The following is an 18447-nucleotide window of genomic DNA, read 5'->3' on the forward strand; positions in this document are numbered from 1 at the left end:
TGCGAGGCGATATTAGTAGATGAAATTGCAATGATAGACCATCCCCCGGCGAGGGAGACCGCAGGCATGTCAAATTGAGTTTATCTTTATCCACGGGAGAGTTCCTTGTTTAAATCAAGCCATTTCCGTCATAATGATTAGCTTCCCCCACTTCTCCACTATTCTGAATATCTGAATACGCCTCATCTTTATATTTTCCTATGCTGCTAATCTGTTCAGAGACGATAATATACTGGTGGAGCATGTTTCCTAATCCGGTTCAATCTGGATTATAAATTCTGATTCTTTTCATTAACTATGACAAGGGTGTTCCCAGAACCAGGGGTCATCATGGATGATACACACACACACACACACACACACACACACACACACACACACACACACACACACACACACACACACACACACACACACACACACACACACACACACACACAAACTACTGTTATCTTGAGTCTCATGATTGATTTGAGTCCAAATCCTGTAATTGACTTGCACATTGTCATATAAAGACAGTGATATAGGTACAGGATTCTAGATTGTTCTGGTTCCCCATGCAGACATCTGGTGAAGGCTATAACCCTCCCACAGAAACATATTATTGCTATTAGTGAAATACCATAAGAGGGGGTTTGACCCAAAGCCTCCCTTTATCCTCTGTGTCCTTCTTTCTGTTTCTGGAGTAGGTCACGGGGGAAAAGGATATTTTCTAGGAACTCGTTGAGAACTCGTTGAGAATACGTCTCTTTGTAGATGGAGGGGAAGCTTTGTAGATGTAGCATGAAAGCACATCAACAATATGGACGCCTTTCAGAAGCGACAGTAAACACTACTTAACAGGATGAAGCAGTCTAGTTTATTTTTTTATTTTTTTATTTATTTTACCTTTATTTAACCAGGTAGGCAAGTTGAGAACAAGTTCTCATTTACAATTGCGACCTGGCCAAGATAAAGCAAAGCAGTTCGACAGATAAAACGACACAGAATTACACAGTGACTGCTGCTGGAGGGTAGGTCTGCATACCTGGCCTTACGACAACAACACACGTTTACCTTTTCACACTGAGTCAATAGTTTCCATCTGCAGGGTTTAGAAATAAAGAAATGCATAGCATGTTCAGGAACGGTCAGGAGTAACCTTCATGTATTGATGTTCTGCTCCAACATGTACACACACACACACACATACACATAAACATACACACACACACACACACACACACACACACACACACACACACACACACACACACACACACACACACACACACACACACACACACACACACACACACACACACACACACACACACATACACACACACACGCACACACATACACACATACACACATACACAAACAAGAGCACACACATACACACACAAGCAAGAGCATACATACATACATACATACATACATACATACATACATACATACATACATACATACATACATACATACATACATACATACATACATACATACATACATACATACATACATACACAAGAGCACACATACACACACACACACATACATACATACATACACAAGAGCACACATACACACACACACATACATACATACATACATACATACATACATACATACATACATACATACATACATACATACATACATACATACATACATACATACATACATACATACATACATACATACATACATACATACATACATACTTACACACACACATTACATACATACATACACAAGAGCACACATACACACACACACACATACATACATACATACACAAGAGCACACATACACACACACACACACACATACATACATACATGTTAATGGTTATGTGCTTATTATGTGTATATGTGTCCTCTTCTCTGCACAGAGATCCTGAACGGAGGGGTTTATGTTGACCAGAACAAGTTCCTGTGCCACGCCGACACCATCCACTGGAGGGACATCATCAAGAACCCCCAAGCTGAGCTCTTGGTGGTACCATCCAACAACAGTGGCCTTGGATGTGAGTATGGGGAGAAACCACAAAGCTGAGAGGGAGGGGTGGTCGAGGTGCTGATAAAAATATTGAGGGATGCTTCTCTAAACTTCCAAGGTGCACATTATACACACACACACCTTCACACACACACACCTTCACACACACACACCTTCACACCTTCACACACACACACCTTCACACACACACACACCTTCACACACACGCACACACCTTCACACCTTCACACACACACACCTTCACACACACACACCTTCACACCTTCACACCTTCACACACACACACCTTCACACCTTCACACACACACACCTTCACACACACACACCTTCACACACCACACACCTTCACACCTTCACACCTTCACACACACACACCTTCACACACACACACACCTTCACACACACACACACACCTTCACACCTTCACACACACACACACCTTCACACACACACACCTTCACACCTTCACACCTTCACACACACACACCTTCACACCTTCACACACACACACCTTCACACACACACACCTTCACACACACACACCTTCACACCTTCACACCTTCACACACACACACCTTCACACACACACATCTTCACACACACACACCTTCACACCTTCACACACACACACCTTCACACACACACACCTTCACACCTTCACACACTTACATGTTTCCTCAGTTTCATACAAATGATATTGTTAAAATGGGCCTCCCTTTGTATCCTTTATCTCTGTTTTGCTGAAGGTGAGTTGGAAGCAGCATCACAATAGATCCGTGATTAAACTCACATGGAGGTGGTTGGGTTGTGTTGCTATGCAGCCAGGCCCATGGTGATTCTGTCTCAGCTGCACATAAAGCTCACTAAAGCTGACAGCCAGCTCCAATCAAAGTGTTTGGAACACTGATATGGCTACCGGCCATTGTGTGTCGAAACACACAGCCATTGGCTACCGGCCACTGTGTGTCAAAACACACCGCCATTTTAGTTCCAAGTCCACTCCCTCAAACCTTCTCCACATTTTCAATTTGTTTTCCCCTCCCTAGATTGCATTGTATGCCAAGGAAAAGTGAGGGCATGATATGCATTCAATATCAGTGTAGAAAATGTCACTGAATGTCACAGTGACCACTAAAAACAGCACGTATGACCACAAAATGTCACACAATGCTCGAGTGAGCATGTAGATTCTCCCCACAAGGTGTCTGTTTGAGATGTTAGAAGAAGAAGAGAGGACAGAGGAGAGGACAGAGGAGAGGACAGAGGAGAGGACAGAGGAGAGGACAGAGGAGAGGACAGAAGAGAGTACAGAGGAGAGGACAGAGGAGAGGACAGAGGAGAGGACAGAGGAGAGGACATAAGAGAGGACAGAGGAGAGGACAAGAGAGGACATAAGAGAGGACAGAGGAGAGGACATAAGAGAGGACAGGGGAGAAGACAGAAGAGGACAGAGGACAGAGGAGAGGACAGAGGAGAGGACAGAAGAGAGGACAGAGGAGAGGACAGAAGAGAGGACATAAGAGAGGACAGAGGAGAGGACAGAGGAGAAGACAGATGAGGACAGAGGAGAGGACAGAGGAGAGGACAGAAGAGAGGACAGAAGAGAGGACAGAGGAGAGGACAGAAGAGAGGACATAAGAGAGGACAGAGGAGAAGACAGAAGAGGACAGAGGAGAGGACATAAGAGAGGACAGAGGAGAGGACAGAAGAGAGGACAGAAGAGAAGACGGAAGAGAGGACGGATGAGGGGATGGAGGAGAGGACAGAGGAGAGGACATAAGAGAGGACAGAAGAGAGGCCAGAGGAGAGGACAGAAGAGAGGACATAAGAGAGGACGGAGGAGGGGACGGAGGAGAGGACGGAGGAGAGGACGGAAGAGGGGACGGAGGAGAGGACAGAGGAGAAGACAGAGGAGAGGAAGGAGGAGAGGACAGAAGAGAGGACAGAGGAGAGGGAGTATAAGACAATACGAGTTGGCATAAAATGAGAGAGTGGCTCTGTGTGCGTGGGAGCCCAGGTTGCCAGATTGAGGCTTTCTTTGAGGTTGCCAGATTGGATCGCTATTTAACATAATAATTTTTGGAGTGAGCGAGGCGTAATTTCACAGGCAGGCAGGGGGCCGAGGGTGACATTCACTCAGCCCTCCACTTCAGCATGTAATTACCACACAGTCAATTAAAGCCTGATGATGACAGGCCCATTCACGCTCACTGACGGTGGGCTATGATAACTGTTATGTGTCATGTCCCCACTTTTTGCCTGAGAGAGATGACTTGACTGGGAGTGGATCCTTGTCCCTCATACTTACTGTAGACCCAGAGAGAGCCAGCCCAGCGAGAACAATGAGAGCACACTCACCCACTCTCATAGTACACTCACCCACTCTCATAGTACACTCACCCACTCTCAGATCACACTCACCCACTCTCAGAGTACACTCACCTACTCTCATAGTACACTCACCCACTCTCATAGTACACTCACCCACTCTCAGAGCACACTCACCCTCTCTCAGAGCACACTCACCCACTCTCAGAGTACACTCACCCACTCTCATAGTACACTCACCCACTCTCATAGTACACTCACCCACTCTCAGAGCACACTCACCCACTCTCAGAGCACACTCACCCACTCTCAGAGCACACTCACCCACTCTCAAAGCACACTCACCTACTCTCAGAGCACACTCACCCACTCACTGAGCACACTCACCCACTCTCATAGCACACTCACCCTCTCTTAGAGCACACTCACCCTCTCTCAGAGCACACTCACCCACTCTCAGAGCACACTCACCCACTCTCAGAGCACACTCACCCACTCTCAGAGCACACTCACCCTCTCTCAGAGCATACTCACCCACTCTCAGAGCATACTCACCCACTCTCAGAGCACACTCACCCACTCTCAGAGAACACTCACCCACTCTCAGAGCCCACTCACCCACTCACTGAGCACACTCACCCTCTCTCAGAGCACACTCACCCACTCACTGAGCACACTCACCCACTCACTGAGCACACACACCCACTTTCAGAGCACACTCACCCACTCTCAGAGCACACTCACCCACTCTCAGAGCACACTCACCCACTCACAGAGCACACCCACCCTCTCTCAGAGCACACTCACCCTCTCTCAGAGCACACTCACCCACTCTCAGAGCACACTCACCCACTCTCAGAGCACACTCACCCACTCTCAGAGCACACTCACCCACTCTCAGAGCACACTCACCCACTCTCAGAGCACACTCACCCACTCACTGAGCACACTCACCCTCTCTCAGAGCACACTCACCCACTCACTGAGCACACTCACCCTCTCTCAGAGCACACTCACCCACTCACTGAGCACACTCACCCACTCACTGAGCACACTCACCCACTTTCAGAGCACACTCACCCACTCTCAGAGCACACTCACCCACTCTCAGAGCACACTCACCCACTCTCAGAGCACACTCACCCACTCACTGAGCACACTCACCCACTCACTGAGCACACTCTGAGGGTGGTTTCTGAGAAAGGGTGTGTTTAGGGGGGAACGGTTAACGGGTGGTAGGAGGATGTTTATGGGTGGTGGGTTGGAGGATGGAGGTTTGTGTGTGTGTGTGTGTGTGTGTTAGTGTGTGTGTTTGTGTGGATGGTTATCTGACATGTTTTGTTTGTGTGTGTGTGTGTGTGTGTGTGTGTGTGTGTGTGTGTGTGTGTGTGTGTGTGTGTGTGTGTGTGTGTGTGTGTGTGTGTTTGTGTGGATGGTTATCTGACCATGTTTTGTTTGTGTGTGTGTGTGTGTGTGTGTGTGTGTGTGTGTGTGTGTGTGGTCCGCAGGCAAACGATGTCATCGCTCTTGTAACGGACGCTGCTGGGGGCATCAGGACAACCAGTGCCAAAGCTGTATGTATTACACACACACAGAGAGAGAGAGAGAGAGAGAGAACGAGAGAGAAACAGAGAGAGAAACAGAGAAACAAAGAGAAAGAGAGAGAAAGAGAGAGAAAGAGAGAGATAAACAGAAAGAGAGAGAGAAAGATAGAGAGAAACAGAGAGAGAAGAGAAAGATAGAGAGAAACAGAGAGAGAGAGAAAGAGAGAGATAAACGAGAGAGAGAGAAAGAGAGAGAGAAACAGAGAGAGAGAGAATGATAGAGAGAAACAGAGAGAGAGAGAATGATAGAGAGAAACAGAGAAGACGAGAATGATAGAGAGAAACAGAGAGGAGAGAGAATGATAGAGAAAGAGAGAGAAACAGAGAGAAAGAGAGAGAGAATGATAGAGAGAAACAGAGAGAGAGAGAATGATAGAGAGAAACAGAGAGAGAGAGAAATTGATAGAGAGAAACAGAGAGAGAGAGAATGATAGAGAGAAACAGAGAGAGAGAGAATGATAGAGAGAAACAAGAGAGAGAATGATAGAGAGAACAGATGAGAGAGAGAAAAAGATAGAGAGAAACAGAGAGAGAGGAGAATGATAGAGAGAAACAGAGAGAGAGAGAATGATAGAAGAGAAACAGAGAGAGAGAGAATGATAGAGAGAAACAGAGAGAGAGAGAATGATTAGAGAGAAACAGAGAGAGAGAGAATGATAGAGAGAAACAGAGAGAGAGAGAATGATAGAGGAGAAAAACAGAGAGAGAGAGAATGATAGAGAGAAACAGAGAGAGAGAGAATGATTAGAGAGAAAACAGAGAGAGAGAGAAAGATAGAGAGAAAACAGAGAGAGAATGATAGAGAGAAAACAGAGAGAGAGAGAATGATAGAGAGAAAAACAGAGAGAGAGAGAATGATAGAGAGAAACAGAGAGAGGAGAGAATGATAGAGAGAAACAGAGAGAGAGAGAATGATAGAGCGAAACAGAGAGAGAGAATGATAGAGAGAAACAGAGAGAGAGAGAATGATAGAGAGAAACAGAGAGGAGAGAGAATGATAGAGAGGAAACAGAGAGAGAGAGAATGATAGAGAGAAACAGAGAGAGAGAGAATGATTAGAGAGAAACAGAGAGAGAGAGAATGATAGAGAGAAACAGAGAGAGAGAGAATGATAGAGAGAAACAGAGAGAGAGAGAATGATAGAGAGAAACAGAGAGAGAGAATGATAGAGAGAAACAGAGAGAGAGAGAATGATAGAGAGAAACAGAGAGAGAGAGAATGATAGAGAGAAACAGAGAGAGAGAGAATGATAGAGAGAAACAGAGAGAGAGAATGATAGAGAGAAACAGAGAGAGAGAGAATGATAGAGAGAAACAGAGAGAGAGAATGATAGAGAGAAACAGAGAGAGAGAGAATGATAGAGAGAAACAGAGAGAGAGAGAATGATAGAGAGAAAACAGAGAGAGAGAGAATGATAGAGAGAAACAGAGAGAGAGAGAATGAGTAGAGAGAAACAAAGAGAGAGAGAAAGAGAAAGAGAGAGAAAGAGGGAGAGACACAGAGAGAAAGAGAGAGAACAGAAAGAGAGCAAAGAGAGAGAAACAGAAAGAGAGAATAAACAGAAAGAGGAGAGGAGAACGAGAGAGAACGAGAGAGAAAGAGGGAGAAAGAGAGAGATAAACAGAAAGAGAGAGAAACAGAAAGAGAGAGAGAGAATGAGAGAGAAAGAGCAGAGAAACAGAGAGCGAAAAAGAGAGAGACAAACAAAGAGAATCAGAGAGAGAAACAAAGAGAATCAGAGAGAGAGAGAGAAAGAGAGAGAGAAACAGAGAGAGAAAGAGAGAGAGAAACAGAGAGAGAGAAAGAGAGAGAGAAACAGAGAGAGAAACAGAGAGAGAAACAGAGAGAGAAACAGAGAGAGAAAGAGTGAGAGAAACAGAGAGAAAGAGTGAGAGAAACAGAGAGAAAGAGTGAGAGAAACAGAGAGAAAGAGTGAGAGAAACAGAGAATGTTCACTGTAACATTCCTCTTCATCCTGACAGGGTGAACTCCAGCCGTCATAGACAACCATAGAGAGTGATTGGTCTTTTCTTTGCAGTTCCTCAGTCAGAATAATAGAGCTAAGAGCTCCACAGCTTTCTGTCCTACCACTTCATTATGTTCCCACACAGAGGGACAGGAAGTGAGCACTTAAACACAAGGCTTTGACAACCCAGAATTATTATGCCACTGTGTGAAGTGTGTGTGTGTTGTTGGGATCCTCTTCTCTTCTCAACAGGGTATAAACCCAGTGTCATAAAACAGGGGTTGTAGGGATTGATTTATCATTGACCACATTCCATATCAGGCATTTTCTATGGAGAGCTATAACTTACACTATATAACTGGCAGTGCATTGTGTGTGTGTGTGTGTGTATACCTGTGTCAGTAATGTAAACCCTGTGCTCTCCACAGTGACCAAGACTGTGTGTGCTGAGCAGTGTGACGGCCGTTGCTTCGGCCCCTACGTCAGTAACTGCTGCCACAGGGAGTGTGCTGGGGGCTGCTCGGGACCCAAGGACACAGACTGCTTCGTACGTGGACACACACACACACAGATGCCCGCGCATACACACAGACACCTACACAGTTATCCACAGTTAACCCCCCCCCACACACACATTACTCTCCCAACACAACAACAGAATTCACACAAATTCTCTAATTCCCCAGTTACTGAACGACACATCTCTGTGTGTTTAATAGACTGTAGAAGTCTACTGACTCCTCCTCAGATGAAACAACCAAATGGTTAATTTATTATTCTAATTATGATCCTTCACCCCCCCTAACATTTTCTGTTCATTTAATGAAGGAATGTTTTCTACTAACAGAGCGTTATTACAGGTGTAACGTATAGAGCCTTATCCAATTACTAGTCGCTATTAGAGGTCGCAAACACTGACGACAGACAAGTTCAACGTTTTATGAGAAAAACTAACCATTTAGCCTTCGGATCAATGGCTTCTATTTGACTAACAGTTGACTCATATATGGTGTGTCTGGAGGCTTGGAGGATAAGAGTGTTTTGGCTGCAGATACAGTATGACCTGGAGGATAAGAGTGTTTTGGCTACAGATACAGTATGACCTGGAGGATAAGAGTGGTTTGGCTACAGATACAGTATGACCTGGAGGATAAGAGTGTTTTGGCTACAGATACAGTATGACCTGGGGGATAAGAGTGTTTTGGCTACCGATACAGTATGACCTGGAGGATAAGAGTGGTTTGGCTACAGATACAGAATGACCTGGAGGATAAGAGTGTTTTGGCTACAGATACAGTATGACCTGGAGGATAACAGTGTTTTGGCTGCAGATACAGTATGACCTGGAGGATAAGAGTGTTTTGGCTGCAGATACAGTATGACCTGGAGGATAAGAGTGTTTTGGCTACAGATACAGTATGACCTGGAGGATAACAGTGTTTTGGCTGCAGATACAGTATGACCTGGAGGATAAGAGTGTTTTTGGTGCAGTTACAGTATGACCTGGAGGATAACAGTGTTTTGGCTGCAGATACAGTATGACCTGGAGGATAAGAGTGTTTTTGGTGCAGTTACAGTATGACCTGGAGGATAAGAGTGTTTTGGCTGCAGATACAGTATGACCTGGAGGATAACAGTGTTTTGGCTGCAGATACAGTATGACCTGGAGGATAAGAGTGTTTTTGGTGCAGTTACAGTATGGCCTGGAGGATAAGAGTGTTTTGGCTGCAGATACAGTATGACCTGGAGGATAAGAGTGTTTTGGCTGCAGATACAGTATGACCTGGAGGATAAGAGTGTTTTGGCTACAGATACAGTATGACCTGGAGGATAAGAGTGTTTTTGGTGCAGTTACAGTATGACCTGGAGGATAAGAGTGTTTTGGCTACAGATACAGTATGACCTGGAGGATAAGAGTGTTTTTGGTGCAGTTACAGTATGGCCTGGAGGATAACAGTGTTTTGGCTACAGATACAGTATGACCTGGAGGATAAGAGTGTTTTTGGTGCAGTTACAGTATGACCTGGAGGATAAGAGTGTTTTGGCTACAGATACAGTATGACCTGGAGGATAAGAGTGTTTTTGGTGCAGTTACAGTATGGCCTGGAGGATAACAGTGTTTTGGCTACAGATACAGTATGACCTGGAGGATAAGAGTGTTTTGGCTACAGATACAGTATGACCTGGAGGATAAGAGTGTTTTGGCTGCAGATACAGTATGACCTGGAGGATAAGAGTGTTTTGGCTACAGATACAGTATGACCTGGAGGATAAGAGTGTTTTTGGTGCAGTTACAGTATGGCCTGTATACTGTAATATGATTAAACCTGGCTAAAAACGACTGATCATGTAGTAAATAGTAAACAGTGGTGTGTCCTTGTGTTCCTCAGGGCTCAATCCCATCTAACCCACCTCGTAGTGTTTACAGAATAGCTCTGTATCCCACTGTGAGGTAAAATCCCCATATGGTTCAAGGTAGTCTGTTGTAAAACATACCGCTACCAGGTAGACTGCTCTTACACGTACATGCTTACACATTTCAGAATAAGATGTGTTTGCCCAGACAGTAGTTTCTAAACAACGACAACGTCAATGTACATTACTGTGGCTGGGTAAATTGAGTCCTACCCCACGCTCCTATACCCTCAGACTGTGTGTTCCTAATGTTTCCGTTCCAGGCCTGCACCAACTTCAACGACAGCGGGGCGTGCGTGACCCAGTGCCCCCAGCCCTTTGTGTACAACCCCACCACCTTCCAGCTGGAATCCAACCCACGGGCCAAGTACACCTATGGATCCTTCTGTGTGGAGAAGTGTCCCCGTAAGAACCGCTTACCTGACCCACACCATGCATAACGCTGGCATGACCCTTGACCCACACCATGCATAACACTGGCATGACCCATGACCCACACCATGCATAATGCTGGCATGACCCATGACCCATGACCCACACCATGCATAACACTGGCATGACCCATGACCCATGACCAATGACTCACACAATGTATAATGCTGGCATGACCCATGACCCACACCATGCATAACGCTGGCATGACCAATGACCCACACCATGTATAATGCTGGCATGACCCATGACCCACACCATGCATAATGCTGGCATGACCAATGACCCACACCAAGCATAATGCTGGCATGACCCATGACCCAAAACTATTGATGTACAAATCAATTCAGGGGACTGACATAGACACATGCACACAACCATGTAGGACAGCCCTGTGGAAGAGTTTCTGTAAAGTGTAGAGTAAAGTTATAGACAACCATCTAGGACAGCCCTGTGGAAGAGTTTCTGTAAAGTGTAGAGTAAAGTTATAGACAACCATCTAGGACAGCCCTGTGGAAGAGTTTCTGTAATATGTAGAGTAAAGTTATAGACAACCATCTAGGACAGCCCTGTGGAAGAGTTTCTGTAAAGTGTAGAGTAAAGTTATAGACAACCATCTAGGACAGCCCTGTGGAAGAGTTTCTGTAAAGTGTAGAGTAAAGTTATAGACAACCATCTAGGACAGCCCTGTGGAAGAGTTTCTGTAAAGTGTAGAGTAAAGTTATAGACAACCATCTAGGACAGCCCTGTGGAAGAGTTTCTGTAAAGTGTAGAGTAAAGTTATAGACAACCATCTAGGACAGCCCTGTGGAAGAGTTTCTGTAATATGTAGAGTAAGGTTATAGACAACCATCTAGGACAGCCCCGTGGAAGAGTTTCTGTAATATGTAGAGTAAAGTTATAGACAACCATCTAGGACAGCCCTGTGGAAGAGTTTCTGTAAAGTGTAGAGTAAAGTTATAGACAACCATCTAGGGCAGCCCTGTGGAAGAGTTTCTGTAAAGTGTAGAGTAAAGTTATAGACAACCATCTAGGACAGCCCTGTGGAAGAGTTTCTGTAAAGTGTAGAGTAAAGTTATAGACAACCATCTAGGACAGCCCTGTGGAAGAGTTTCTATAATGTGTAGAGTAAAGTTATAGACAACCATCTAGGACAGCCCTGTGGAAGAGTTTCTGTAAAGTGTAGAGTAAAGTTATAGACAACCATCTAGGACAGCCCTGTGGAAGAGTTTCTGTAATATGTAGAGTAAAGTTATAGACAACCATCTAGGACAGCCCTGTGGAAGAGTTTCTGTAATATGTAGAGTAAAGTTATAGACAACCATCTAGGACAGCCCTGTGGAAGAGTTTCTGTAAAGTGTAGAGTAAAGTTATAGACAACCATCTAGGACAGCCCTGTGGAAGAGTTTCTGTAATATGTAGAGTAAAGTTATAGACAACCATCTAGGACAGCCCTGTGGAAGAGTTTCTATAATATGTAGAGTAAAGTTGTTATATCTGTGTGTTGTGTCCCAGATAACTTTGTGGTGGACCACAGCTCCTGTGTGAGGGCTTGTCCCAGCAACAAGATGGAAGTAGAGGAGAACCGCATCAAGATGTGCATCCCCTGCACTGATATCTGTCCCAAAGGTACCCACATACTGTACCCCCATAATGACATCTGTCCCAAAGGTACCCACATACTGTACCCCCATAATGACATCTGTCCCAAAGGTACCCACATACTGTACCCCCATAATGGGAACCATATCAGGCTAACATAGAAATACAAAAAACTCCTAGACCTACAAAACCCTAGACGTACAAAACCCTAGACCTACAAAACCCTAGACCTACAAAACCCTAGACCTACAAAACCCTAGACAATACATAAACCCTAGACCTATAAAACCCTAGACCTATAAAACCCTAGACCTACAAAACCCTAGACCTATAAAACCCTAGACCTATAAAACCCAAGACCTATAAAACCCTAGACCTACAAAACCCTATACCTACAAAACCCTAGACCTACAAAACCCTAGACAATACATAAACCCTAGACAATACATAAACCCTAGACAATACATAAACCCTAGACCTATAACACCCTAGACAATACATAAACCCTAGACCTATAAAACCCTAGACCTATAAAACTTAGACAATACAAAAACCCTAGACAATACATAAACCCTAGACCTACAAAACCCTAGACCTACAAAACCCTAGATCTATAAAACCCTAGACCTATAAAACCCTAGACCTACAAAACCTAGACAATACATAAACCCTAGACCTATAAAACCCTAGACCTATAAAACCCTAGACCTATAAAACCCTAGACCTATAAAACCCTAGACCTATAAAACTTAGACAATACATAAACCCTAGACCTATAAAACCCTAGACCTATAAAACCCTAGACCTACAAAACCTAGACAATACATAAACCCTAGACCTATAAAACCCTAGACCTATAAAACCCTAGACCTATAAAACCCTAGACCTATAAAACCCTAGACCTACAAAACCTAGACAATACAAAAACCCTAGACCTATAAAACCCTAGACCTATAAAACCTAGACAATACATAAACCCTAGACCTATAAAACCCTAGACCTATAAAACCCTAGACCTATAAAACCCTAGACCTATAAAACTTAGACAATACAAAAACCCTAGACAATACAAAACTAGCGTCCCCACCCTAGTCACACCCTGACCTAACCAACATATAAAGAAAACAGAGATATCTCAGGTCAGAACGTGACAGTCCAAAGCTCTGGACTGTGGAGGCGCACTGGAGACCTGGTGCGTGGTGCCGGCACTGGTGGTACCAGGCTGAAGACACGCACCTCAGGGCGAGTGTGGGGAGCAGGCACAGGACGTACTGGACTGTGGAGGCGCACTGGAGACCTGGTGCCTGGTGCCGGCACTGGTGGTACCAGGCTGAAGACACGCACCTCAGGGCGAGTGTGGGGAGCAGGCACAGGACGTACTGGACTGTGGAGGCGCACTGGAGACCTGGTGCCTGGTGCCGGCACTGGTGGTACCAGGCTGAAGACACGCACCTCAGGGCGAGTGTGGGGAGCAGGCACAGGACGTACTGGACTCTGGAGGCACACTGGAGGCCTGGTGCGTGGTGCCGGCACTGGTGGTACCAGGCTGAAGACACGCACCTCAGGGCGAGTGTGGGGAGCAGGCACAGGACGTACTGGACTGTGGAGGCAAACTGGAGACCTGGTGCGTGGTGCCGGCACTGGTGGTACCAGGCTGAAGACACGCACCTCAGGGCGAGTGTGGGGAGCAGGCACAGGACGTACTGGACTGTGGAGGCACACTGGAGGCCTGGTGCGTGGTGCCGGCACTGGTGGTACCAGGCTGAAGACACGCACCTCAGGGCGAGTGTGGGGAGCAGGCACAGGACGTACTGGACTGTGGAGGCACACTGGAGGCCTGGTGCGTGGTGCCGGCACTGGTGGTACCAGGCTGAAGACACGCACCTCAGGGCGAGTGTGGGGAGCAGGCACAGGACGTACTGGACTGTGGAGGCACACTGGAGGCCTGGTGCGTGGTGCCGGCACTGGTGGTACCAGGCTGAAGACACGCACCTCAGGGCGAGTGTGGGGAGCAGGCACAGGACGTACTGGACTGTGGAGGCACACTGGAGGCCTGGTGCGTGGTGCCGGCACTGGTGGTACCAGGCTGAAGACACGCACCTCAGGGCGAGTGTGGGGAGCAGGCACAGGACGTACTGGACTGTGGAGGCACACTGGAGGCCTGGTGCGTGGTGCCGGCACTGGTGGTACCAGGCTGAAGACACGCACCTCAGGGCGAGTGTGGGGAGCAGGCACAGGACGTACTGGACTGTGGAGGCACACTGGAGGCCTGGTGCGTGGTGCCGGCACTGGTGGTACCAGGCTGAAGACACGCACCTCAGGGCGAGTGTGGGGAGCAGGCACAGGACGTACTGGACTGTGGAGGCACACTGGAGGCCTGGTGCGTGGTGCCGGCACTGGTGGTACCAGGCTGAAGACACGCACCTCAGGGCGAGTGTGGGGAGCAGGCACAGGACGTACTGGACTGTGGAGGCACACTGGAGGCCTGGTGCGTGGGACCGGTACAGGTGGTACCAGGCTGAAGACACGCACCTCAGGGCGAGTGTGGGGAGCAGGCACAGGACGTACTGGACTGTGGAGGCACACTGGAGGCCTGGTGCGTGGTGCCGGCACTGGTGGTACCAGGCTGAAGACACGCACCTCAGGGCGAGTGCGGGGAGCAGGCACAGGACGTACTGGACTGTGGAGGCACACTGGAGGCCTGGTGCGTGGGACCGGTACAGGTGGCACCGGGCTGAAGACACGCACCTCAGGGCAAGTGCGGGGAGCAGGCACAGGACGTACTGGACTGTGGAGGCACACTGGAGGCCTGGTGCGTGGGACCGGTACAGGTGGCACCGGGCTGAAGACACGCACCTCAGGGCAAGTGCGGGGAGCAGGCACAGGACGTACTGGACTGTGGAGGCGCATTGGAGGCCTGGTGCGTGGGACCGGTACAGGTGGCACCAGTCACACGCTCCCCATGGTAAGCACGAGGAGTTTGCTCAGGTCTCCAACCTGACTCAGCCAATCTCCCCGTGTGCCCCCAAAAAATATTTCTGGGGCTGCCTCTTGTGCATGTCTCGTTGGTACAACTCCTCGTAATATCACCGTTCCGCTTTCGCTGCCTCTATCTCCTCCTTAGGACGGCGATACTCTCCAGCCTGCGTCCAGGGTCCTGCTCCATCCAAAATCTCCTCCCAGGTCTATTCCTCCTGAACACGCTGCTTGGTCCATTTTTAGTGGGATCGTCTGTCACGTTCGTTATAAGATTCAGACCAACGTACATTCTCATTCATTTAAAGAATGAACGCTGAACAAACTAACAAAATAACAAAACAAACCGTGAAGCTGTACAAACGAGTGCTGACAGGCAACTACACATAGACAAGATCCCACAAACACCAAAAGGAAATGGCTACCTAAATATGCTGCTGTCTCTGATTGGGAACCATATCAGGCCAACATACAAAACCCCTAGACCTACAAAAACCCTAGACATACAAAAACCCTAGACATACAAAAACCCTAGACAATACAAAACTAGCGTACCCACCCTAGTCACATCCTGACCTAAGCAAAATGTAAATAAAACAGAGATATCTCAGGTCAGAACATGACAGTAATGACACCTGTCCCTAAGGTACCCACATACTCTACCCCATAATGACACCTGTCCCTAAGGTACCCACATACTCTACCCCATAATGACATCTGTCCCTAAGGTACCCACATACTCTACCCCATAATGACATCTGTCCCTAAGGTACCCACATACTCTACCCCATAATGACATCTGTCCCTAAGGTACCCACATACTCTACCCCATAATGACACCTGTCCCTAAGGTACCCACATACTCTACCCCATAATGACATCTGTCCCTAAGGTACCCACATACTCTACCCCATAATGACATCTGTCCCTAAGGTACCCACATACTCTACCCCATAATGACATCTGTCCCTAAGGTACCCACATACTCTACCCCATAATGACATCTGTCCCTAAGGTACCCACATACTCTACCCCATAATGACATCTGTCCCTAAGGTACCCACATACTCTACCCCATAATGACATCTGTCCCTAAGGTACCCACATACTCTAACCCCATATGACATCTGTCCCTAAGGTACCCACATACTCTACCCCATAATTACATCTGTCCCTAAGGTACCCACATACTCTACCCCATAATGACATCTGTCCCTAAGGTACCCACATACTCTACCCCATAATGACATCTGTCCCTAAGGTACCCACATACTCTACCCCATAATGACATCTGTCCCTAAGGTACCCAACATACTGTCCCTAAGGGTACCCACATACTAATGACATCTGTCCCTAAGGTACCCACATACTCTACCCCATAATGACATCTGTCCCTAGGTACCCACATACTCTACCCCATAATGACATCTGTCCCTAAGTACCCACATACTCTACCCCATAATGACATCTGTCCCTAAGGTACCCACATACTCTACCCCATAATGACATCTGTCCCTAAGGTACCCACATACTCTACCCCATAATGACATCTGTCCCTAAGGTACCCACATACTCTACCCATAATGACATCTGTCCCTAAGTACCCACATACTCTACCCCATAATGACATCTGTCCCTAAGGTACCCACATACTCTACCCCATAATGACATCTGTCCCTAAGGTACCCACATACTCTACCCCATAATGACATCTGTCCCTAAGGTACCCACATACTCTACCCATAATGACATCTGTCCCTAAGGTACCACATACTCTACCCCATAATGACATCTGTCCCTAAGGTACCCACATACTCTACCCCATAATGACATCTGTCCCTAAGGTACCCACATACTCTACCCCATAATGACATCTGTCCTAAGGTACCCCACATACTCTACCCATAATGACATCTGTCCCTAAGTACCCCAACATACTCTACCCCATAATGACATCTGTCCCTAAGGTACCCACATACTCTACCCCATAATGACATCTGTCCCTAAGGTACCCACATACTCTACCCCAGAATGACATCTGTCCCTAAGGTACCCACATACTCTACCCCATAATGACATCTGTCCCTAAGGTACCCACATACTCTACCCCATAATGACATCTGTCCCTAAGGTACCCACATACTCTACCTACCACCCCATAATGACATCTGTCCCTAAGGTACCCACATACTCTACCCCATAATGACATCTGTCCCTAAGGTACCCACATACTCTACCCCATAATGAATCTGTCCCTAAGGTACCCACATACTCTACCCCATAATGACATCTGTCCCTAAGGTACCCACATACTCTACCCCATAATTACATCTGTCCCAAAGGTATCCCCATAATGACATCTGTCCCTAAGGTACCCACATACTCTACCCCATAATTACATCTGTCCCAAAGGTATCCCCATAATGACATCTGTCCAAAGGTATCCACATATTGTAACCCCATAATGACATCTGTCCCAAAGGTACCCACATACTCTACCCCATAATTACATCTGTCCCAAAGGTATCCCCATAATGACATCTGTCCCAAAGGTATCCACATATTGTAACCCCATAATGACATCTGTCCCAAAGGTATCCCCATAATGACATCTGTCCCAAAGGTACCCACATACTCTACCCCATAATTACATCTGTCCCAAAGGTATCCCCATAATGACATCTGTCCCAAAGGTATCCACATATTGTAACCCCATAATGACATCTGTCCCAAAGGTATCCCCATAATGACATCTGTCCCAAAGGTACCCACATACTCTACCCCATAATTACATCTGTCCCAAAGGTATCCCCATAATGACATCTGTCCCAAAGGTATCCACATATTGTAACCCCATAATGACATCTGTCCCAAAGGTATCCCCATAATGACATCTGTCCCAAAGGTATCCCCATAATGACATCTGTCTCAAAGGTACCCCCATAATGACATCTGTCCCAAAGGTATCCCCATAATGACATCTGTCCCAAAGGTATCCCCATAATGACATCTGTCCCAAAGGTATCCCCATAATGACATCTGTCCCAAAGGTACCCCCATAATTTTATCTGTCCCAAAGGTATCCCCATAATTACATCTGTCCCAAAGGTATCCCCATAA

The 18447-nt window shown here is 46.7% G+C and overlaps 1 protein-coding gene across 1 annotated transcript in view; it reads left to right on the forward strand.

The window, feature by feature from the left end:
* The window catches only part of LOC109886997 (receptor tyrosine-protein kinase erbB-4-like), a 503341-nt gene that overhangs the window by 369986 nt on the left and 114908 nt on the right, over nucleotides 1-18447 (forward strand). The window contains 5 exon segments of the mRNA XM_031813320.1: nucleotides 1877-2011; nucleotides 5841-5906; nucleotides 8331-8449; nucleotides 10581-10722; nucleotides 12265-12378. Of these exon segments, the coding sequence (XP_031669180.1) occupies nucleotides 1877-2011; nucleotides 5841-5906; nucleotides 8331-8449; nucleotides 10581-10722; nucleotides 12265-12378 (576 nt within the window).

The sequence above is a fragment of the Oncorhynchus kisutch genome, unplaced genomic scaffold (assembly GCF_002021735.2).
Source record: "Oncorhynchus kisutch isolate 150728-3 unplaced genomic scaffold, Okis_V2 Okis05a-Okis16b_hom, whole genome shotgun sequence".
Lineage (NCBI taxonomy): Eukaryota > Metazoa > Chordata > Actinopteri > Salmoniformes > Salmonidae > Oncorhynchus > Oncorhynchus kisutch.